At 37.3% G+C, this 23,626-nt stretch overlaps 1 protein-coding gene across 1 annotated transcript; it reads left to right on the top strand.

Moving 5' to 3' along the window:
* Positions 1 to 1,039: 1,039 nt before the first annotated feature.
* Positions 1,040 to 23,271, top strand: LOC133290904 (SH2 domain-containing protein A-like). Its single transcript, XM_061489052.1, has 12 exons — positions 1,040 to 1,317; positions 1,813 to 2,004; positions 2,397 to 2,606; positions 2,745 to 2,834; positions 3,839 to 3,916; positions 4,012 to 4,176; positions 9,689 to 10,054; positions 10,544 to 10,827; positions 15,037 to 15,199; positions 19,758 to 20,107; positions 22,709 to 22,795; positions 22,897 to 23,271. The coding sequence occupies exons 1-12, from the start codon at positions 1,171 to 1,173 to the stop codon at positions 22,913 to 22,915; spliced, it is 2,151 nt and encodes a 716-aa protein (XP_061345036.1). The 5' UTR covers positions 1,040 to 1,170; the 3' UTR covers positions 22,916 to 23,271.
* Positions 23,272 to 23,626: the final 355 nt, after the last annotated feature.

The raw sequence follows: 23,626 nt of genomic DNA, 5'->3' as shown, positions 1-23,626 counted from the left end.
GTGTAATCACTTGAAGATAGTGAATGCTTTTATGGCATAAGAATGCAATGTGATGAAGGTGATCCCTTGTGGGGCACTGTTCTGATATATATAAGGCTTCCAAGGATGGTAACGGCAATGGAAGTGGCCTTAGAGCATTTTCTCTCATGCCAAGGGAGTCCAGGTGTCGTCCTAGATCCTTCCTGAAACAACCCTAGTATAAAATACATCTCATCTTAACTAACAAAGTTGCACAAATTGGGAAGAAAAGTTCACTACCATAGTGTCATATTGTATAAATAAATAGTCAGATAACTAGCAAAAATAAATAAAAAATAGTCCGATATCCAAACTTTTCCTGTAGGTATTAAGCGCACTAACACCCAATACATGGTTTATTTCCTTTTGTAATAACTATCAAGGAGCATAAGGGAAAAAAAGGGAAGACACGGACAAAAGAATGCAAAAATTTAAAAGAAAAAGAAAAGCAGAAATAGATTAGTGCGTTAACCAAACCTGTGATAAAGGATGAGTTTTCTTAGAATCAAACCAATTAGGTGGAGCAGTGAGAGAATGTTTTTGAACCCTAAAATGTTTATGATGCAAAAAAGGATAACTAAATGATTCCAACAATTTTTTCGGTTGGCTTGCACTTTAAATAGTTAAAGAATGTTTGTAGACGGAGCAGGAGGAAATGCTGGGAAAGTCGTAGAGACGGAGAAATATGATAAAATGTGAAATTGAAATATTTTATAAGAAGATTGTGGGTCGTTAATAAATGATATAATTTAAAGATAATTAATAGGTGGTAAGTAATTGTAAATTATTTAAGTGGTAAATATAACGGTCTCACAAATAAGTATAATTAAAAACGACATAGAAAGTCAGCGAGCCTAAGTTTACGGTCTTCCCTTTTCTTCTAAATGATTGGCGAGTGTACGGTTTTAACCTAAACCTCGACGCAGAAGAAACCCACCAGTTGATTACCAAAAAAAAAAAAAACGAAACCCACCAGTTGGAGTTCGAGCTAAAATCGGGATACGCAAACAAAACCAACCAAACCGTTAGTTTAACAGTCGTCTCACGCGAAAGGAACCACCAACACAAATTCACAGTTCTCAAGACCCAAGAGAGTGAGAAGAAAGTGAGAGAGAGAGAGAGAGAGAGAGAGAGAGAGAATAAAGAAAAATCATGGATGCTGATGCAATGGGAGGCGGAGGGTACACCCTGCTGAAGGATTTAAGATTTGAAATTGAAGGAAAAGAAGGAACTTTCTCTCTCTGCTTTTGGGTTTATTTGATGAACTCCACTACATTCCCTGCTATCATTATCCAGCAGGTGCCTTTTTTTTTTTTTTTCTTTGCCAAACTGGGTTTTTGTTGTCTAGAATAATGTTAAAGTTTCGATTTTTCCTCCTTTATTGTTTTTGGCATTTCGTTTGATGGGTTTTTTTTGTGTTAAAAGTTATTTTAGAATGGTGGTTTTCCTTCATTGTGGGTTACTGAGGTGTTAATAATCTCATACAATTTATGTTATCTGTACTATATGAATCAGGAATAAGAAACTTGCAAATTCTCAATGTGTATTATGGCTCAAGTTCTTGTACTCTTAGTCTGAAAGATACTTTGTATTGTGGTTAGTACAGTTAATGTTTCATGCCTGCTCTTTTGTACATACTTAACTCTTCAAGGTTGAATTTCTTCATGTCCAATTTCATACCAGTAGTAATTCTTCTATGTTGCACTTCATAATTTTGTTACCTTTTGGGTATGTCTAATGTATTTTTTATTTAACCATCGAAGGTATAGCTAAATAAATTCTTTGGGTATGCAGGTTTACTCCGATATCTCCGAAAGTGCTCCTTTTCTTGTTATTAATGATGATAAGAGAATCAATATTTTACCAGTTCTTCTATTACATGAAGAAGCTCCTGATACTGGCAATATGAATTCCTGGACAGAAGTTCCACATGCAACTGTGGATTTTGAGTTTCCTTTGGAAAAATGGGTTCATGTTGGATGTGAGGTATCTTATATGATTACTTGAGGATTGGCTTGTGTCAATTCTTTTATATGTTTCTTTGTCTATGGCTTTCACTTCACTGAGATATCTTCTGTGCTTTGCTCCTATAAACTACTTATTATATGATAAGGCATTGACCTTAGTGCATGTATATTCTTCTGTTTGGCATTGATGTTTATATTTTCTTTCTGGAATTCAAAAGCTAGAGTCGAAATAATAAAAACAGAAAGAAAAAGGCTTGCAATTTACCCAAGTTTGTGCCTTACCTTAAAGCACATCTGTAACAAACTATAGATCACCTTCCTTGCTGCTACTTGCATAGACTAGTCCTTTCCCTTTTTCTTAATTTATTTAATGAGAAATTATGAGATTGCTATCTTCTTGTGCAATTACAGGTTTCTCCAAATCATATCCAGCTTCAGATTAATGGAGAGATTGCAGGAGAAAGGTCTCTGTCTTCCTTATTAAATAAGGAATCCAATTCTAGTAATTTGAAGAAAATAACTTTGGCCAATGTTGGTGGAGATGGAAATACTGTGCAAGGTTATGTGCACAATTTTGAAGTATTCCCTATTGTTTCTTGTATCAAGGATTGCCATTTAAAGGTGATTTCGTGATTGTAGTTTTGGTTGTTGAAATCCCATGGTACTTTCTCATTTGTTTGGACATTCTCTTAGATTCTCAGAATCAGCATAAGACTTTATTAGTTCCTTTATTGACAACTCTATATTATCTGATTCCAGGACCCTCCTCTGAAGTTATCTATTGATGAATCATCTGCCTCTGAGATTGAAGAAGAAAGCGATGGTGTTTGGAACATTGTTGGTGGCAAGGTAAGAAATATGTTTTTACAAGATGTTAGATATGTGTATAAAACCACTCCTATGTCTTTACCTAATAGTTTAAGCTTAGGAGGATTTGGTTCATGACATGGTATTAGAGCCTCTATGATTAAGTGATTTAGAGTTTGATTTGTACCGCCCCCACTCTTCTAATTAAAGGTTTATTTTCAGCCAAGATTAATGGGATTGTGCATTGTCCACGCTTCAATCCCAATGGCTTTTTGATGCGCGGGAGCATGTTAGAGATATAATATAAAACTATTCATGTATAGTCATCTAACAGCTTAAAGCTTATAGGGAAGTTGACTCATGACACAAGACAACCTACTTATCTATTTATGTGTTCATTTTTATGAATCATAAAAAGAAAGCACAGAATGAGCCTTCCATTTTCTGTTGGAGTTTAATTTTGGAAATATGTGATAGAGTTTATGTTTGTCATTTTAAAGGTTATAATCCTACCCTATATATGAAAGTCTGCAGTTTAGTGGTTGAGTCAAATAATTTAGTTACAATAAAAAAAAGATGATGGAGAGAAGCATGCTGATTGCTGTGATTTTTTTATTTTATACTTATTAAGCATCAGCTGGAGTGTATGCTTTGCGAACCTAATTTGCCAGAGGTAAAAAATTCTCTATAGTTGCTAAATTCACATGACAATATAAGTAACGTAGAGATTTTTTATTTACTAATCTCAATTTTCGTGGTTCCCATCCATGTGTATACGCAATAATGATATTTTCCTGTGAGATAAAAGAAATATTTACCATTTTTGCTGCAATTATCTGGTCATGTAGCTTGACTGCATCAGCTACTTGTTGCGTTGTACTTGCATAGAGATTGTTCTATTTCTGATAATGCAACTATTAATGTATACTCTCTTCATTCTTATTGTGATCCCTAGGACTGTACAAACTACAAATTAAGTCCTGTGCTAACTTTCCCTTTTGGTTAAAACTTTAATGTCAACTTTGGCTTTGCATAATTTGGCACAGGCATCATGTCGTAGGAACTTCTCTTTGGACGTTGTTCTATCAGATGCCTTTGGACAGCCTGTAGATAAGGAGAATGAGGTTTATATGGCTTTAGTAATGCTCAAGTTAATGCTCTCTACTTGGAAAGGAGGTAGGATGTGTAATTTTCACATCACCTTTGCTGATTTTTGCAGGTTTTTGCTTCACTTTTGTATGCTGACACGGGAGCACCAGTGGAGAATACAAGTGATGAAGAAGCACCCCTTTTGGCTAGCTATGATGGAATTGAGTTTTCTTCTTCTGAAAGACCAAGTAAACTTTTATTGGGGCGTGCATCATTTAAGCTCAAGATATCTCAGGTAAAGATACCACCTACAAAAGTTGGCTTATGCAATCTCTTCTGATGGAATGTTTGCCATGCCGTCTGCTTGCCCTATCTACTATTTGATAATTCTAGGAGAAGCAAATTTTTAGTTGGAAAATAACATAATGGCCATCATTATAAGCAATGGGTTGGACAATTATTCTTCCTCATACCATTTACCATTATTTCAAATATTGCCTTTATTTTTTCTATTGTGCATAACATATATGGGAAAAGTATGTGTCATTTTAAATGACACAAGTTGTGTCATTCTATAGACACAAAGAGGTGTGGGTCCCACTAAAAAAAATAAAGACAAAAAATAAATAAATAAAGGTGTGGGTGCTACTCCTTTGTGTCTATGAAATGACACAACTTGTGTCATTTAAAATGACACACACTTTTCTCAACATATATAGGCACCTTAATAAAACATGTTAGAATTTTGTTATTATCTCTAATTGGCACCTGATTGTATCTGATTAGGAGCAATTAGTTGAGCTGTAATTGTTGGAATTGATTCTCACATCAACATATTTAGAGTGCGTGTGGTCTGAATAGACACAATTTTCACTCAAATTTCAGATTATTAGAGCTTCTGATATGGGAGACTCCGCTTTCGCAAAACGCTAATCCTATTCCCGTTGTGCCCATTGCGAGTGGCCGTCGTCCTTCCTGCACCACATGTCGCCACGTCTCCGGCCATAACCACCATTATCCGCTGCTACATAATTTTTTTGGTGACCCTTTGATTTAGTTCACCTCCTTTAGATTTGTCTACTTGTGCAAGTCCGGTGACTGGAAACCTTCACACGTGCCACCACGTGCTACCCCACTCTACAGTCGTAGAGATTTGCCGTACGCGTGAGAGCGCATCGATGTGCCACCATGCTCTGACTAGCTGCAGACCTGGTCGTCTCCTCCTTTCCAAAAATTCTCGGTTTTGCACTTGCTGCTGGTCCACTTTTCGATGACTTTCCTGCATTTCTGACATATCCGGTGCTTGTCTGGTACTCCAAACCAAATCCATCCAGGTCTGATCCTTCTTGGTTGAGAGGCCCCTTTGGCATTTTCAATTCCTTCCTCTGGTCTGGTAAGTGTAACACCCCGTATATAACCGGTAATGTTATCATAATATCGTATTAAGCTGCGCTTAATTAAAAATGCGGAATTACTTTTTCTTTTCAATTATGATGCCATTAACATTACCAACTTGCTTAATAATCAATTAATAAAACATCGCCTGTATGTAATTGCAATAAAACAGCTAACTGAAATACCTCATAGCATAGATAATATAAGTGTGGCTCTAGTCACGGAACTACAACAATGTAGACCGGACCATCTAACAGTTTATACAACTCCAATCTAAAAGTACTAACAGAAAGTGTCATGGACAATCCCCATGCTCACTCAAATAAGGCAACATGCCCATCATTAGTCTCAGCAACAACATATCATAATTAGCGGAAAACATAAACAGCATCCAAATCCAGTCATGCTAACATAAAGCAGTAAAACATAATCAGCTAAGCTCCGGCCTCCTGCCGCCTGAGGCATCAGTACCCATACTACCTGATCCTGAAATAAGCATTCCCCAAACGAGGGGTAAGATCTCTAATCTAGAAATCTCAGTAAGTCAGTGAGTCCTCAAGGATCTTCCACCCCAAGCTCAAAACAATGCAATGCAGCAGATAATCATGCCATGTGTGTCAATACTAATCTACTGGCCAGAGACAGTGCAGGTATACGTCTATCACCTACACACCGTGCAAGTACCACTTGCATTCACCCCAATACACCGTCTTGTATGGCGCTACATACTCAGGCTTCCCGTCAAGATGAAACAACACATGCATATTAAAAGCCATTACATGTAAAGTTCAATCAACATATCAAATATCCAAAAGCATGTACACAGCATGCATAAACCATACCCCCATGGGACATGGTGGAACCACAACATGGCTAAACCGAGGACACGAAAGCTTACCTCTAAGCTAGCTATCCAATGCCACAAGCTCAAAGTCCAATCACAGCAGATCACAATCTGATATGGACCAAATATAAATCAATAACATGTACTACATGCATACAAATTAAAGACAACGCCTTTTCATTACGCTTTATGTCTTAAGGCTTCTCACCAAGCCATAAGCCCTTAATCACTTGATTCTGACTTAGTTTAATTAAAACAGAAGTTCAACTTCATCAATCTAGGGTCCACAAACCCCCAATAGCCTACTGTCCTCACAGCACAGCTACTGTTCTTCGAAATCCCAGAATATCCGGATATTCCTCGGGATCATATCCGGATATTCAATATCCGGATATCTCACTGTGCATATCCGGATATCCAATATCCGGATATCCAGAATCCTATATCCGGATATTGCTCGGGTACATATCCAGATATTTCACGACAGAATGCAGAAACTGCATTCCGTGAAGATATCCTTCCAAGGTTGGGTCTTTACTGATTTTAAACACCCAAACATACATTTCTGGGCGTGTTTGACATTACCCAACGTTAAGTTATCATTTTTTAACCTTTACATGCATCAAGGTTCCATTTTTAAGCTTAAAGACTCAAGATCAAAGGTGATGAAGCTTACCAAAGCTCAAACTCAGAAAAGGGTGCTCTTGGAGCTCACACAACAGCTCCAAGGTTCTGTCTCTCATAGAACACGAAAATACACACCAAGGAGGGTCCTTTCTTCACAAAGGTTGCTCCTTGGAGCTCCAACAACTCAAGGAAGAAGCTCACACACTCCCACAAGGCAGCCCAGACTCCAAACAGCCTCCACACTCAGGAAAAGAGCTCCTTTCACACTCACAATGATCTCTCCCACTCACCCAAGGTACAAAGTGAAGAGAAAAGGAGGAAGAGAGGTCACAAAGCTCACAAAATGGTGGTGAAGCAATGTAACAGTGGAACCAGCAGCTGACCAGCCCCTCACCCGCGTAGAGAAACTGTTTTCTAGGGTTTTGTGCCCTTAATAAGGGTATATATAGCCCACTTAAAGATTAACACACAGTATTAACTTTAATTGCTACGCTTAGCATTTTAATCCCAAACTTTGGATTATGAAACTACATAATTTTCTAAGATTTATCATATTTTTCTTATAATTTTCTGAGCATCTTTCCGGTACGCGCTTTTCCAAGCCAGTACCGGTTTCTAGCACTAGTTCTCATTATTTGGACTTGAAACTCGTTTTACAAGTCCTACATATCATTCTAGTAATTATCATGCACTTACTTTAATTTTCCGGGACACTTTTTCGGTACTCATTTATACCGACTAGCAGAACCGGTATCTGCACTTTTCTTCCGAAAAGCGACTTTTAGCATTATTACTCACTTACTATAATTATTAAAGCCTCATAATAATTATTAGGGTCAATTATGGAATCATTTCCTATTTTCTCATAATTTATTAATTAAATTCCTTAATTAACGGTGCGGGTTCTTACAGTAAGAAGTCTCAATGGGAGACTATGATCTTTTTTCATGCGAGAGTAGTTGTGGTCATAGTGGTAATAGACCTCGATGCTCTTTCTATCATAAGTTGGGACATTTAGAGGAACGTTGCTAGGCGAAACATAAGAAACCTACTTTGGGTAATCTTGCTCAGTGTTTAGAGATATAATAAAATTATTCATGTGCCTTTGCCAAACAACTTAAGTTTTTGGGCAGTTAATTATCCGATATTGTACCAGAGTCTATGGCCAAGTGGTGCAAAGTTCGATTCTATCGCCCCTGTTCTTATAATAAAAAAAAGAAAATTGAATTTGACCACAAGGTAACCAAAAAAATAAAAAATGGGCTTGTGTATTATCTACACTTCAAAGCCCAAAAATAGGGGTGTTAAGAGATATAATAGAACCATTCATGTGCCTTCATCCTACAACTAAGTGTTTGGGAGGGTTGGTTGTATGACAGTCACAATGAGCTAGCATCCCCTACTCTTACTGTGGCCATTCTGAGTGCACGTTGTGAAGCCTTTCATTGCTTTAATGCCTTCTCATAAACTGGCAATTATATTGCTCGCTTCCTTGAACTATCTCTTGGATCGTGGATCATTGACTTCGGTGCTTCTAATCATTTGTGGTAATAAGGATCTTCTCACATTTCTTACTTTGACAAACTTCCTTTAGTTACCCTTGCTAATGGTACCAACACAATTGTTTCTGGTGTTGGACAAAGGCAACCATGTCCTTCTTTACCTCTAACATCGGTACTTTATGTCCTTGACTGCCCTTTTTAACTTAATATTTATTAGTCAACTCATTCGTTCTCTTTATTGTTCCATTACCTTCACTAAAGACTCTGCATTTTTGCAGAATGTGGGTCTTGGAAGGATGATTGGAGTCGGTAGTGAGTCATGAAGACTTTACCATCTCGTTGGGCCTAGTTCCCCTATGTTGTGTACTATGACCGGTTGTCTAGACCTCATTCACAGTTGTCATGGACATCCAAGTGTCTATGCAAACTCCAAAAAATGGTCCCTCATCTTTCTACTTTAGAGTCTTTGGATTGTGAGTCTGGTCAACAGGAAAAATACACGTTCTTCCTTTGCTGGTTGTATTGTTCATTAAGATATTTGTGGCCCAAGTCGGGTCAGGTCCAGTTTGGGATTTACATATTTTTGACTTGTACTAATGATTATTCTCGTTGTACCTGGGTCTACTTGATGAAAAATCATTCTGAATTGTTTCTTATTTATCAGAATTTTTGTGTAGAAGTTCATTTCCAATTTGGAATCCCTATTTGTGTTTTTCGTAGTGACAATGTGCGAGAATATTTGTCCTCTAGCCTGCATAAATTCTTGATGCGGTAGTAGCTTGCATCATAGTACTTAATCATTGCATCATACTACTTAATCATTTTTTAGCTCCCTCATAATTAAACTATTATGATACTGTTCACAAAAATAAGGTCACAGCACTCTAAAAATATCATATTCTATCATATTAAAAATTGTAAAATTTCTTTGAGGGAGTAGGTATTTGTTTTTGTGATATCTAACATGAGGGCCATATTGTTAGTTATACTGGTTTGTGCAACACAATGAGGCACAATCTTCAAGGTGGATCTATGCAACTTTCATTTCATATCTGTGCTTCGCCAATGTCCTTTCTGCCAATAGTGTATAGTTTTCTCTGTAATGAACAAGTTTTTCTTAGTATAGACCCTGAAGTAATTTCATAGTAAAATATCATTATTAATCATATCACTCTGTCTGCCATGGTCTTCCTAACAGTTCTAAGTGATGAACTATGTGCTGCTAAGAACTAAATGATGATGGGTTGATATGTTAAATTGCTTGACCTGGTAGTACTTGTCATTTGACATCAATTTTATAAGCATACTTTATCTTAAATTCATAATTAATTATCTGCATCTGTATGAGTTTCCTCTGCTCTCTCAGTCTATAATTATCTGCCTGTAATTTCATTCCAGTATTCTCTGGCTCTGTCAATAACTATTGTTCCATTTTCCAGCTTTCATCCAAGTGTGATAACAGGTTGTTCTTCATCAGATTTTGTGTTCCACAATTAGGAAGTTATCCTTTTCTTGAGACATACTCCCGTCCAATTCGATGTATCTCCCGGAGCCGTAACACACGGTTGTCTACTTTGGTATGGAAAAAGTCAACTTCTGCTCTTCATCGACTTAGTTTATCACAATCTTCAGCAATGGATGATGTATCCTTGGAAAATCAGCATTCTAGTCCTGAAGCAAAAGCCAATCCACTTATGAAACGGTTTCGAATTGGGCATGACAAGATATCTATATCAGCAAAGGCTGATCCCAACTCAGAGCAACCTGATGAAGAATGCAATTCTCGTGCTTGGACTGCTAATCAGGTGGTTACCTGCTTTATTTTTCAATTTAATTTATCTTAAGATGAAACAGCCTCTTTGCAATTATGTAAAGGTAAGGCTGCGTATAAGGATTTCCTCCACCCCAACACTCGCTAGTCGGGTTTGAAGGGAAGTGGTTTATTTTTTATTTTTTTATATATAAATAAATGCAATTATATATAAGAAAAGAAGAAAAGGCCAATGGTACTTGGCATGTGTGTTGATGGCCTAGTTAGTAGGTTATAGATTTTATGGCTAATATGCAAAACATGGTACCACAGTCCCTACAGGCAGGTGTGATCACCATACATATAATTTGAATATCATATTTTACCAAAAGCTGTTTCAGACATTTTGTTTACATCTATTATTTTTGTATTTTAATCAATTCATTCCTGTTTGCTATTTCAATTATCTGTCTCAACTCTCTTTGAATTAGATGAATCTATCACTCTCTCTTTTAACTATCACTGCAAACGTATTGAAAATTAGGTTGAGAATGGGTTTACAACAAGCTTGGACGGCAGACCTGCAAACATTGATGAAGCAGATGACTCTCCATCTGATTCAGAGAGTATAGGGGAGAGAAATTCACCTTCAAATAGTATGGCAAGCAGAAGATACCCAATATCTGATATGACTATTTTCAAATACTGCCTGGCAGGCTTGGCTGAGAAATCTCACATGCTTAAGGAAATTGCTACGTCTGCTTCTAAAAAAGAAATTTCGGAGTTGGCTCATAATGTGTCAATCTATTCAGGATGTTCACACCATGGGTAGGTGATTTTTCTTGCAGCAGGTATATGCTTGCACTAGTACCCCATTAAGGATGATAGTTTGGAATAATCTAAGGTGCTTATCGACAATTATTCTTCAAATCATACATTTTATCAATTCTGAAGTTAAGCTGCTTTGCCTTTTCAGTTTCAAATGTACTACTTGCTACTAGTATTTATCTTTCCAAGTGACATTAGTACTGCATATGATAACTGTCAAGGTTTAACTATTTTAAGGCTTAAGCTTAGTGAAAGCTCATGAATGACTTCATTTCATTTCTGAACACACACCACTATGCAAGAGTCCTTTAGACTTGAAGTAAAGACAATGCAAAGGCCCAATTTGCACTGTCCTAGAATTCAACTTTTATTTAGAAGAATTCGGGGTGGGGAAAGAAGGAGCAAGAATAAACTCCTGACAACTAAGGGTGTGCATGACAAACTTCTCAGAATCAGTTTTTTTTTTTTTTTTTTTCAATTTTTGTTCCTGGGAACAGAAATGGATAGAAACAGTATTTGACAAAATTCGGTTTATTTTTATGTTCTCGAGAATGAACCGGTCAATTTCTGTGCAGGGGTACAGAAAAAAGAATAAACATTTTTTCACTTTTTTGTTCCCGGGCAAAAAATGAGAAACACTTGTCTCTCTCAATCACTCTCCATCATCACCACCACCACCATCCCGATATGACCACCGCCACCATTGTCGCGACTGTCGTCGTATCACCACCGCCACCACGATGCCATTGCCACAATCCCTACCACCATGTCGCTACCATCACCGTCACCACCACCATCACTACCACCACCGCCACAATCACCACGCCACCGCCGCCACCACCACCACCACCATCGTCACCATTACCACTACTATCGTCGCAGCCACTGTCGTAACCACCACCACTACCATTACCATGCTACTGCCACCACCACCACTACCACCGCCACCACCATAATCGCTACCATTACCATCCAAAAAGCACAGACACTCCAAAAAACAGGGAGTGTCATGTCCGACACGGTGTCCGACCCGCAGTCAACATTCCCGACACATTGACCATTTCGACACGCGAATTTGACCGTGTCTCACACGTTCCGACATGGTCAAATGGCATTTTCGTAAAAATATTGTTTTTTTTAAAAAAAAATTATTCTTTTAAAAATTAAAATATATTAATAAAGCTTCCACCTGATCATATCAATTTTTTCCCCTTAAGTAGATAATAGATCATCTCAGCACCATCGTTGTCATTCCTTTTACGCTCTTGGTGTGTCTCCTTCTCTAATCTCTCTCTCTCTAATCTGATCTGATCTCTCTGATATGACCTCTCTCTCTCTTCCCAGTTCCTGTTTTTTTATTAAAGCTTCCACCTTTTATAACGTTTGATTGTGTTCTTGATGTTCTTTTATTTTACAGTGTATTCAGTAAATAATTTTAGATTTGGTTCATTTTCTTTTAGTTTATGTTTTTGCCTTTTGTGAAGAATGTTACTATTATTCTCGGTATTGGGTGTCAGTGAATTTTTGCTGTTGTTGCCATTGGTTACATCAGATTTTGTTTTTTTCCCCCCCTTTTTTTGTCCCTTTATGTAACACCTTAGATTCCCACTTTGAACCAATTTTTCTATGTGGTTTTGGTTTGGAAAGGAAAGTTGAAAGATAGCATGTTGATGGGTATTATTAATTTAGTTTCATTTTTTTGTTAAATTATTGAAGAAATATACACTATATAAATTAAAAATATTATTTAATATTAAAACGTGTACCAACATGTCAAAATCCTATTTTTTTAGGATTGACGTGTCGGAGTGTCGTATCGTGTCATCTGTCATGTCACGTGTTGTGTCGGTGCTACATAGATTATCACCACTATCGCCGCAGCCACCACCATCACCACCATTACCACCACCACCATTACCACCACCATCGCCACAGCTACTGTCATCACCATCACCACCATGCTACCACCACCACTAACATCAACATGCTACCGCCACAACCATCGTCACTGCTATCACCACCACCACCACCACCACTGCCGCCACCACCATGCCACCATTACCATCATCATCGCCGCAGCCACAGTCGTCACCACCACCATTACCATCACCACACCACCGCCACCACCATTACTACCGCTACCGCCGCCACCATCACACCGTCGCAGACACTGTAGTCACCACCACCAACATGCCATTACCACCATTACCATCACCACTCTACCACTACTGCCAGTCTACCACCACCGCCGTCACCTCCACCACCACCACCACATTATATGAAAAGGAAAATGATGACCCTAAATTTTTTATGCTTTACAGGAATGATTTTTTATTCTATTATTATATATTGTGTTATCAAATGCAATTTTCATTTTCAGAATAAGAATAAAACATGTTATCAAACACATTTTTGTTCTTAGAAACTGTTCCAAGGCACAGAAATAGAAAAAAATTGTTTTTTTTCAGAAACAGTGCCAAGGAATAGAATGATTGTCATGCACACCCAAAGTGTGTCTTGAGTGAGCACTTGCAAATATGATTTAGATGATCTTGATTTTGCAAAATGGTTTTGGTTAAAAGTGGGTTTGTAGTGAAGTGAATCTTTTATCTCAAAAGTAAGTTTGTAGAAAACTTAATAGGAAATTCTCAACCCATCACAAATGCTACATTTTTTCACTTATAGTCAAACGTGCATTTAGGAGCCTACTTTATTTTAGTGGAAAATAACCAAACATTTTTTTTTAACAAAATCGTGTTTCTGGTGTTTGAATGTGCGATTGAGGTATTGAAATGCAAATCCAAACATGTAGTTAGCCATTGAGGCTCTAATACAATGTCAATGACCAACTTCCTAAAAGCTTAAGTTAATACGTGAATGCTCGTGAGTGAATGCATTTGTTGCATTCTCTCTAACAATATCTAACAGCAACTTGGGGCTTGTTTGAATTCTGTTTTCAAAAACAATTTTTTGATTTCCAGAACAAAAATTTTTTTGTTTGATAAGGTATGTTTTATAAAAATAGTTCTAAAAATCATTACTGTTTTTTAGTTTTTAGAATAAAATTTAGGGAACATATCTCAGTTAGTGTTTTAAAACTGAGATCGACCCGACTGGGTTGACTCGGGTTTCGGTGACCCGGTGAGGGCACCAGTTTGAGTAGTATTTGGATCGGCCATGCTCTTGACCCGGTTTAGACCGGTTGACCCGGACGAGTCTCGATGACTCAGTGGGTTAAACGAAACCTGGCGAGTCAAGCTCATTTTGATTTATAATTCCTGATCAGTATTGCCTCGATTTCTCCCTCCTCTCAAATAATGGAAAACCTAATGAGCAATTCACAAGCTTTTCAGTGGTGGAGGTAATAGTGTCGATCATGTTTCCCACACGGTGGCTCTGAAACAAACGGTATTTGTTTGAGGTAGGCTCATTCTGGAGGTCCTTCACTATCAGCCGCTCCACCTCCTCGTGTGCTGCTTGAGTCCCTTCCAGCACCGTTGACGACATTCTCTCTCTTTCTCTAGGTTTCACTTTTCTTTAATGTTAACCACACAAACCAGAGCAAAGTTTAATACGATGACATGCCTCGTGCCTTCATATTTTAGTAGGCCTAAAGTTGGCCCTCTGAAATACAGCCCAATGGGCTCTCAACTCTAGGTTTTAGGGATTAAATAATTTGATTGGGCCCAAAACTTTTGCTATGTCCAAGAAAAAGTAGTTAAATCCATTATTGATAGTTTTCTTCTGTGAATTTTTAATATAAGTAATATATTTAATTTTTTTAATATGTGAACAATATATCCAGTTGAACCCGGTTGAAGCAATGACCCAGTTACCCAGTATCTTGACCGAGTTGATGACCGATCCGAGTTTCAAAACATTGATCTCAGTTGTTTTGTTTTGTATTTTGACTTTTAACTTTCAAAACTAAAAAACCACAGAAAATACTTATTTCATTAACTATTCTATAAATTAGTTTACTTTTAAGAACAAGAAAAGCTAAACACAATCGAACAGGCCCTTGATATCTGAACCTATTGAACATTCTGGGGAACACATTTTATTACCACACCCTTCTATCATTATTTCGCTCTTAGAACAAAATGCACTAATTTTCTTCAAGGATTATTGAATATAATCAATTGTGTATTTAATGCAATTACCTAGCATGTATCCTCTTTTTTAAGTATTTTTCTGTTTTTAAATCAGAAATCAAATATTAATTACCAAGAGATTGATAGAAGATGGAACTAATCTTTGGAAGGTGATGTCTCCAAACAACTACCACATTCCTTGGGAGAGTGCGGTCTATGAGATTGAAGAGCAATTCATGAAGATTGCTTCATGTAGTTCAAGATCTCTCTCACATCAGGTCCTATTTCTATGTTTTGCATCTTGAAGTAAAGTTATTGTCATGTTTTATGAAAGTTACTACCTCTTTAATTTGTTATATGAAAGTTGCTGCTATTTATAAATCATTTGTGCACCTGAAGAGTCGTATAATTAGCATTACATTACAGGGGCACCAATACATCAGTTTCTGGTTCTTGAAACAGTAAAATGCTATAAATACAATACTGCCCGAGTCTTATATCTTTGGTCATTATCCTATTCCTTGGTGCTTCTTTGATGTATCAAATTATTCTGATAGGATTCCTATTAAAGTATGCTAGGCTTATAGAAGATTATGGCAGAATGATGACTCAACTATTTAGAATATTCCAGAGGAGTGAGTTTGTTAGAAGAGAGAAGCAAGTTGGTTGCTGAGGTGGCTAAGGTGGTTAGAAGGAATAAAAGGCAGGGGAAGGCATGGGGAAAGAGGAGACTGGACTTGGGAGATAGCTGCACCTGTCATTTATACTCAGTCTTTTTTTTGGTTTCAGTGCTCTTGGATTAGGAGCTCTGATACCAATTGATAAAGATTGATACTCAGAAATAATAAAGAAACACAGAAAGAAAATAAAATGAAACAAAATTGTATTGATGAACTAGAAGTTCTGACAGAACAAGACTTGTACATGCTATTACAATGAAAAATTAAAAGAAACAAGAACCATGACAGATATCTAAGTATTCGAGAGACTCAGTACCCTCCCAGCCCAATTCCAAGTTAATTCCCAAGATGCAAAACCTCTCCTCCCCATCCTTCTTATAGTCCCCTTCCCTAAGTAATCGAAACCCACTCTCTATGATACACCATAGTAATGGGTGGTATCCTAACAATACTCCCCCCAAAAGATACATCTTGTCCTCAAGGTGGGGAGTAGCATGTGAAAACCCTCCCCCGGGATCCCACTGGATCCACTTATTTCAATAAGTATGGTTATGCAAATTGTCATTGTTAGTGTACCACCCATTACTAGGTTGTATCATAGGTGCAACCACAGGGGATCAACACCTTCATAATTAACTCACACATTCCAGGGGGCATGAATACAATTCTTTTAATAGCATGTACAAGTCTTGTTCTGTAAGAACTTCGGTTCATCAATACAATTTTGTTCCATTTTTATTTTCTCTTTGTGTTTGTTTATTATTTCTGAGCATCAATAATTATCATATTCTAACAATAGCATCCTAGTGAGAGTCACATTAAGAGTTACTGTGTGGTAAGTTAATTTTTTAGCTAAACTTTGACAACGACAAGGATTGGATAATGGCCCTCCTTATCTTGTAGAAGTTTGACATTAAGATTTATAGGTGAATCAATGGGTTTGCACTTGCTCGTTTATTCCAAGATGACTAAAGCATATTTTCTCTTAAAGATGGAAATGACATGTCTTGACTATGCCACCTTGATACTATCAGATCTTACCAAGATTCTTGGTCTGAAAATGTTTGATTAAGTGTTCTTTCAATTTTTCAATGCTGACTCAATGCCGACTCGGTTACTATAATAACAAGCCATCCACATGAACATACACTAGTTAGGAGATTGATGCTAATAGAAAAAAGTTAATGATTGTGCCAAAGTCTTTACCAGCTGTGTTGAAGCGGTCAATCCAAACGTCAGGTGATTGTTTTAAGTTGTACAATTATTTGTAGAGCTTGCACACCAACCCAAATTCCCTTTGAACAACAAAACTAGATGTTTGATGTTTGCTCCATATAAACCTCCTCTTGTAAATCACCATGGACGAAAGCATTATTGATGTACAATTAATATTGAGGACACGATGAACAACTTTAGCTAGGAAAGCCGAGTAGAGGCCATTTTAGTAATAGGAGAAACAATGTCGCTGTAATTAAGACCAATGATTTAAGTGTAATCTTTAGCGACTAATCTAGCCTTTAATCGATCAATGAAGCCATCTAGACCAACTTTAACATTAAACACCTAGTGATTACCAACAACACATTTTCTTGCTAGTTTAGGAACTAGATTTGTTATGCTGTTAGATTTAAAGGTACCAACTTGGATGGGGTAGTGTTTCACCCTTGGTTTTAGGAATGTAAACCAATTAAAGATTGGGAACAAAAGTATGTTATATGAAGAAAGACAATTATAACAAAGAAAAACATAAAGTCAATGAGGTTTGCAAGTAGATCATTTATCTTTTCTTAGGGCAAGATGTGGACTATTTGATGCATTTAGGTGTTAAGTTATGAGAAGACAAGAAGAACCAGTGAGTAGCTCATGACTAGAGTTACCAGTGAAGTGAAAGGACAATTATAGAGAGTATTAGAGAGGATACTATTGACCCAAGAATAATCTACCAGTGAAGGAGATAATTGTTGCTAATAAAAAAATTGACATCACAGACCTGACTTACTGATCAAGATTGCGAGAGTAACAATGATACCCATTTTGAAGATGAGAGTATTTGAGGAAAACACACTCGAAGGCTTTTGCCATGAGCTTGTCCTTTCAGGAGATAAGATTATGAATGAAATAGGTACAAACAAAAACAAGAGGAGGCACAGGATAGACAAGACTCCCAAGTGTACGAGGAAATAATATAGTATGAGTAATTTTATTATTTAACGTAGAAGAGGGTATGCATTTTATTACATAACATCATGTAAGAGTAGCACCCCCAAAAATGAAGAGGAACATTCAAATGCAAGAATAAAGTCCTGGCTATTTCAATTAAATGTCGATTTTTATGTTCACCCACTCCATTTTGTTGTGGAGTATAAGGACATGTAGTTTGATGCAAGATCTTCTATTCTGTCTTGAATTTCGGAAAGTAAAAAGACATGTTTTTACACATTGTCACTGCAAAATATGGATGGTGGTTCCAAATTTTGTACAAAGTTCATCACAAAAGTTTTTGAAATATTTAAAAGAAGTCAACGATTTTTCACTAAAAACCCAGGTACAACAAGAATGGTCATCAATAAAGGTTGCAAAGTATTTGAACCCAAAACTAGAATTGACCTGGCTTTATCCTAATATATTTGAATGTACAAGAAAATAAAGAGCATTAGCTCTTTTATTGACACGACCAAGAAAGTGTGTGCGTTTTCCCCATTGACAAAACTTACAATTTAAATACTCTAAAATGGATAGGTGAGAAACCATTCTCTAGAATTTGGAGAGATTGGCTATCCAAGACGATTGTGAGTTGACTGGGAGAAGCAAGTAACAGGTTACCAATTTGTTTAACCGAGGACTGCGAGGGTGACATAAAGAAAAGAAAAGAAAAGCCTCGTAGTTTGTACTAAGGACGGTCACACTAGTGGCAGATGATACCAACTCAGTTTGAGATAAATTAGTTGATGCTGATTTGCCATGTTTCACCAGCAACGTGCCTACAAATGTCCCAATTTATTATAAAGAGTTGAGGTCTTCTACCACCATGACCACAAACACTACCACTATAAGAATTATTAGTTTGAGAGATAACAATAGAGGAATTTGGCACTAGTATGGTTGGAGAAGTAGATGCCAGTGGAACCATATCATAGATGTTCAACAGGCATTGAATGTTCTATAAGATAATGCGGGACTATCAATGCTGGTCGAAATTTGTTGACAGACAGCTTCCAAGTCTTGTGGAAATGCAAAGAAAATGAGGACCATAAAGAATCATTCTTGTTACTTCTCATCCGTAGTGTGAGGCATCATGGTAGCAAATTCTTGCATCAATAATTGTGCTTTGGCAATGAAGTGTCCTATTGTTTGTGCAATTCATCATACTAGAGATAATGGAGAATTGTGTCATTGGTGTAGCAATTTTGAGCTTCTCATTCCTCATAGCATCTCTCAAAGGGTTGAAAAAAAAATAATAGTCTCCCTGTTAATGGATGGCCAGGTAATGCTTAGAAGTTGTGCATCAATTTTCTTATAGTTAGTAAGGCTAGCTGTTGGAACATCTGTAAGATTTGTGGTAATATGTTCAGATTTCCCTTGCCCTGCAAACCAAATCTTTATAAAGGTGGTCCAAGATTTTTAAGTGTGTAATCTGGTCAATTTCTTGGTCATAATGGACAGCACATTGATATTGGTGAGTATGACGAAGAAAGTTGATATTACAAGACCAGATTGGAAACTTCTCAGGTCGCTAGAAAGTTGATCTGTGACGGAAACTTACTGGAAAGAGTAATGGAGAGCTTGCTTGTATTGAGGCATGACAAGGAAGAAGAAACTGTTGAGCAATGGTTACAACTCTGGGAAGTGGGTTGCGGTTTTGTTGGGACAGACAGGTGGAAACCTGCTCGGATGCCAACTTAAAAATCAAAGAATAAGTGATATGATGAAATTATGTATTTGTCAATGCAGTCTCTATATATAATTTTATATTAGTGTCAGCATTAATTTCAAAGATACAATTATTTCAGGTATATAATCCTAATATTCGTTCCTAACTTTTTATACAATATATAGATGATATCCTACTGGAAATACCCAAGATATTCTAACAATAAGTATCAGAACCCTAGAAACATAGCCTGCAAAAATATTATAGTTTTTGTAATTGTTGCAGGACCTAGAGCTTCTGAGAAGGATTGCTGGATGTCAAGAATATCTAACACAAGAGAACTTTGAGAAGTTGTGGTGCTGGTTGTACCCTGTAGCTTTTATAATATCAAGGGACCGGATAAATCCTATCTGGAATTCCACATCACCCAAGTGGATAGAAGGATTCATAACTAAGGAAGAGGCAGAAGCTTCACTACAAGGTACCACAGGATTTCAAGAACCTGGTACCTTTATACTCCGGTTCCCCACCTCAAGAAGCTGGCCCCATCCCGATGCAGGTAGCCTAATTGTGACTTATGTTGGCAGTGACTACAAACTTCACCACAGGCTACTTTCTATGGATCGTGTTTATGGGTAAGCTTTATTTCTTTCGTTATGGAATCTGTTGCTTATTGTCTACTTTATTGGGATTTTCCTAAGACTTGAGCAAATTCATAATACTAAATCGGGAAGGGCAGGGGAGGATCATGAATATCACTTAGGAGGGGGAGTTAAAAATCTGACCGTAAGAATTAGTACGTCTGTCTTCATGTTCATGCATTTCTGATATGTCATAAACGGAATATAGGAAATCTTGTTGAGGTCCAAGGGGACTGGAGGTAAATGATTATACTTTTGCACACATTTTGGCTATTTACAAATTCAAGGGGATGACTGATGATTAAATTATTTTATATAATTTTGATGAGATTCAACTTCATGAAGAATGGGACGGTAAGGATCAAATTCTTGACCACATATAAAGGCTTTAATACTGTTAGAGAATAATATAAACCATTAATGTAGCTTCACCTAACAGCTTAAGCTTTTGGGTTGAATTGGTTCTTAATATGATATCAGAGCCTCGGTGTCCCGAGTTCAATCTTCGTCGCCGCCCATTTTCTTTGTGGAATTTCTTAGAACAGGTAGGCTGGGCCTGATGCATCATCCACCTTTCAAACTCAATGGGCTATCTTGTGAGGGGGTGTGTTAGAATTTGTTAAGAGTGTTAGTGTTAATAGTGTAGAAATCCCACATTGAGTGTGTCTCTTTGTATTCTTCAATTGGTTTGCTATATAATAGCACCAATGTTGTGTAGTTTTATACAACAAGGATTACTATCATTTCCTCTTGTATCTATGATATTCAACATGGTATCAGAGCCTAACAAGAGGAATCTTAATCCGTTTAACTTAGTTCTATTTTCCATAATTTCAATATGGTTATAGAGAGATACCACCCTCCTTGAGGGATTCCCGTTGCTATTTCTTTTTCGGGTTTTTCTTAGTATGCTCTGTGACTGCAGCTTAGACTGATCTGTCACATCAGAAAAGAATGATCCTTGGGAAGTTGTTGGGTTGACCACCGTTGTCGTTGACCGACCACCGTTGACCGCGTCGTCCATCGTTGACAGCCGTCTCCGGCGACTTTTCCGATGACTTCCGGCGACTTTTTCGGCGATCCACCACCGTCTCCGACGACTTTTCCGATTCCGCGAAGCTTTGTTTTTCTTTAATCTTCTTTCTTCCCAATATGGAGTATTTATACTATTCATCATCCATCTTGAGGGGGAGCACTGTCCAAGTTGCTGATGTTGTCTCCGCTGATGTTAATTCCGACACCGAAGTTCCTCTTGAGGGGGAGCACTGTCCATGTTGTTGATGGTCATTCCAGCACAATTGTCTTTGCCGATGATAATTCCGGCACTGTTTAGAAGTTCCTTTTGAGGGGGAGCACTGTCCATGTTGTTGATGGTCATTCCAGCACAATTGTCTTTGTCGATGATAATTCCGGCACTGTTTAGAAGTTCCTCTTGAGGGGGAGCACTGTCCATGTTGCTGATGGTCATTCCAGCACAATTGTCTTTGCCGATGATAATTCCGGCACTGTTTAGAAGTTCCTCTTGAGGGGGAGCACCGTCCATGTTGCTGATGGTCTTTCCGGCACAATTGTCTTTGCCGATGATCATTCCGGCATATTCCATGTTGATGTTCATTTTGACGCCATTTTTAGCACATTGTTGATTTTTGGTTTCTCATTTAGGAGATTTATTTTGATGTTATGTTACTTGGTCTTTCTTGCAATAAGCTTGTAGCATAGTCAAGGGGAAACCACGGCTGCTCACCAACTGTTAAATGAAATGTCTGAGAGGGATCTTGATGCTGATATCCTGGTCAGCTCAGTTGTCTTTGCCGATGATAATTCCGGCACCATCCATGATCTGATGTCCATTCTAGCACTGTCTCTTTATCAGCTCTTCAGACTGATGGTCATTCCAGTTGATTTGTTGTACTTAGTCATTTCATTTCGTTGATGTAGCATTGTTGTTTTTGGTTCCTAATGGGAGTATTATTTATGTATCAAGCTTGTAGCATATGATCTATATGCTACAGCTTGAGGGGGAGTGTTAAGAGTGTTAGTGTTAATAGTGTAGAAATCCCACATTGAGTGTGTCTCTTTGTATTCTTCAATTGGTTTGCTATATAATAGCACCAATGTTGTGTAGTTTTATACAACAAGGATTACTATCATTTCCTCTTGTATCTATGATATTCAACAGAATTATATATAAAACCATTATTGTAGCTTTACCTAACAGCTTTAACTTTTGGGTTGAATTGATTTTTAACAAATACTATATCAAATACCAACTTTTCCAAAAGTTTAAGCTATTAGATGGATGTTCATTATTGGTTTTCTCATACAAGGTTAACTGATCTGTCAATGAAATTGATAATGAATTCAATTTAGTAATTTAATCTGTAGCTTAGCATCTGCTTGGGCAGTTGAGTACATCTAGTTATACACCTTAGGCTACCCTAATTTAGTCTTGACCATTTATTTAAGATCCAATGAACATCATGCACTTCCTCATTAGTTGTCATAAGATAGGAACCCTATGTCTATAGACATACAAACACAAACATTTTTAATATGTGGTGTCGTTTAACTAAATAGTGATCACATTTCTTATAGTTCCGATGGCTCTGGTGATAAAAGAATTGACGTGAAACCACTGCAAGATATGCTACTGGCAGAACCTGAGCTGTCTCGATTGGGAAGGCAAGATATAAAGGAGCTTTTTGTTTGTTTCTTATATTTATTATTGAATGTTTAATATTTCTGAATATTGACTGTATGCGAAATCGTTGGCGACTGTTCAGGATAATAAGAAGTCATTAAAGCACATAGGAAATATGGCAGAATGTCCCTCGACACCTGTAAAGTTGCTTTGAAGGTTGTCATGGCAAGATAGACTCAAAGAAGGAGCGGAAAGGTTGTGATTGAATTATGATAGTATATTTTCCATTTAGCATGTATATTTTGTAAAGAAAGATTATAGGGGTGATATTTTCAACATTAGCAGCTGATGATCATTGTAAAACTCATTCATTCATGTGTAACCACCACCGCTAATGGAGTCATCCCTGCCCGTTGGATGCACATTAATTAGCAAGATCTTAACTTAGTGTTCTTTACATCTAACGGTGGCTTTGTTGTTTTGACATCTACATCACGCTTAGAAAATTTAAGACCGAAACAGTGCTCCTAAAAGATTCTACAGCCAAAAGCCATTTTTCGAAGGTTATTTCTCTCAATTGAACCGTTGGATTATCCTCAAATTTTGTTAATGTTCCTCTCTTATAATGCTTCAATATGGTCGGATCGATTTTTGAGCTAAATCCCCTAATGTTAGATATAAATTTCAGAAGATGGCTCACTTGTTTGTTAGAACAGATACTGTTTCGAGCTGTAATATTTTTCGAAGGTCATCTCTCTCAATTGAATCATTAGATCGTCTTTAAATTTGGTCGTGTATTCCTCTTTTGTAATACTTCAATCTAACCACTCAGATTTTTGAGTTGATTCCTCTAGTGTTAGATATAGATGTCA

The sequence above is a fragment of the Gastrolobium bilobum genome, unplaced genomic scaffold (genome assembly GCF_033153095.1).
Source record: "Gastrolobium bilobum isolate Gb01-03AN ecotype WA unplaced genomic scaffold, APGP_CSIRO_Gbil_v1 utg31314, whole genome shotgun sequence".
NCBI lineage: Eukaryota > Viridiplantae > Streptophyta > Magnoliopsida > Fabales > Fabaceae > Gastrolobium > Gastrolobium bilobum.
The sequence above is the reverse complement of the archived record's forward strand: the minus strand, read 5'-3'. Positions and strand labels throughout refer to the sequence as shown.

What these genes read in the sequence shown, in the direction of transcription:
- LOC133290904 (XM_061489052.1), top strand. Translation starts at nt 1,171, where the DNA reads ATGGATGCTGATGCAATGGGAGGCGGAGGGTACACCCTGCTGAAGGAT. An exon ending in TCAAGGATTGCCATTTAAAG is followed by an intron (nt 2,607 to 2,744) that starts GTGATTTCGTGA and finishes ATCTGATTCCAG; the next exon opens with GACCCTCCTCTGAAGTTATC. An exon ending in CAAGATCTCTCTCACATCAG is followed by an intron (nt 15,200 to 19,757) that starts GTCCTATTTCTA and finishes TAATTGTTGCAG; the next exon opens with GACCTAGAGCTTCTGAGAAG.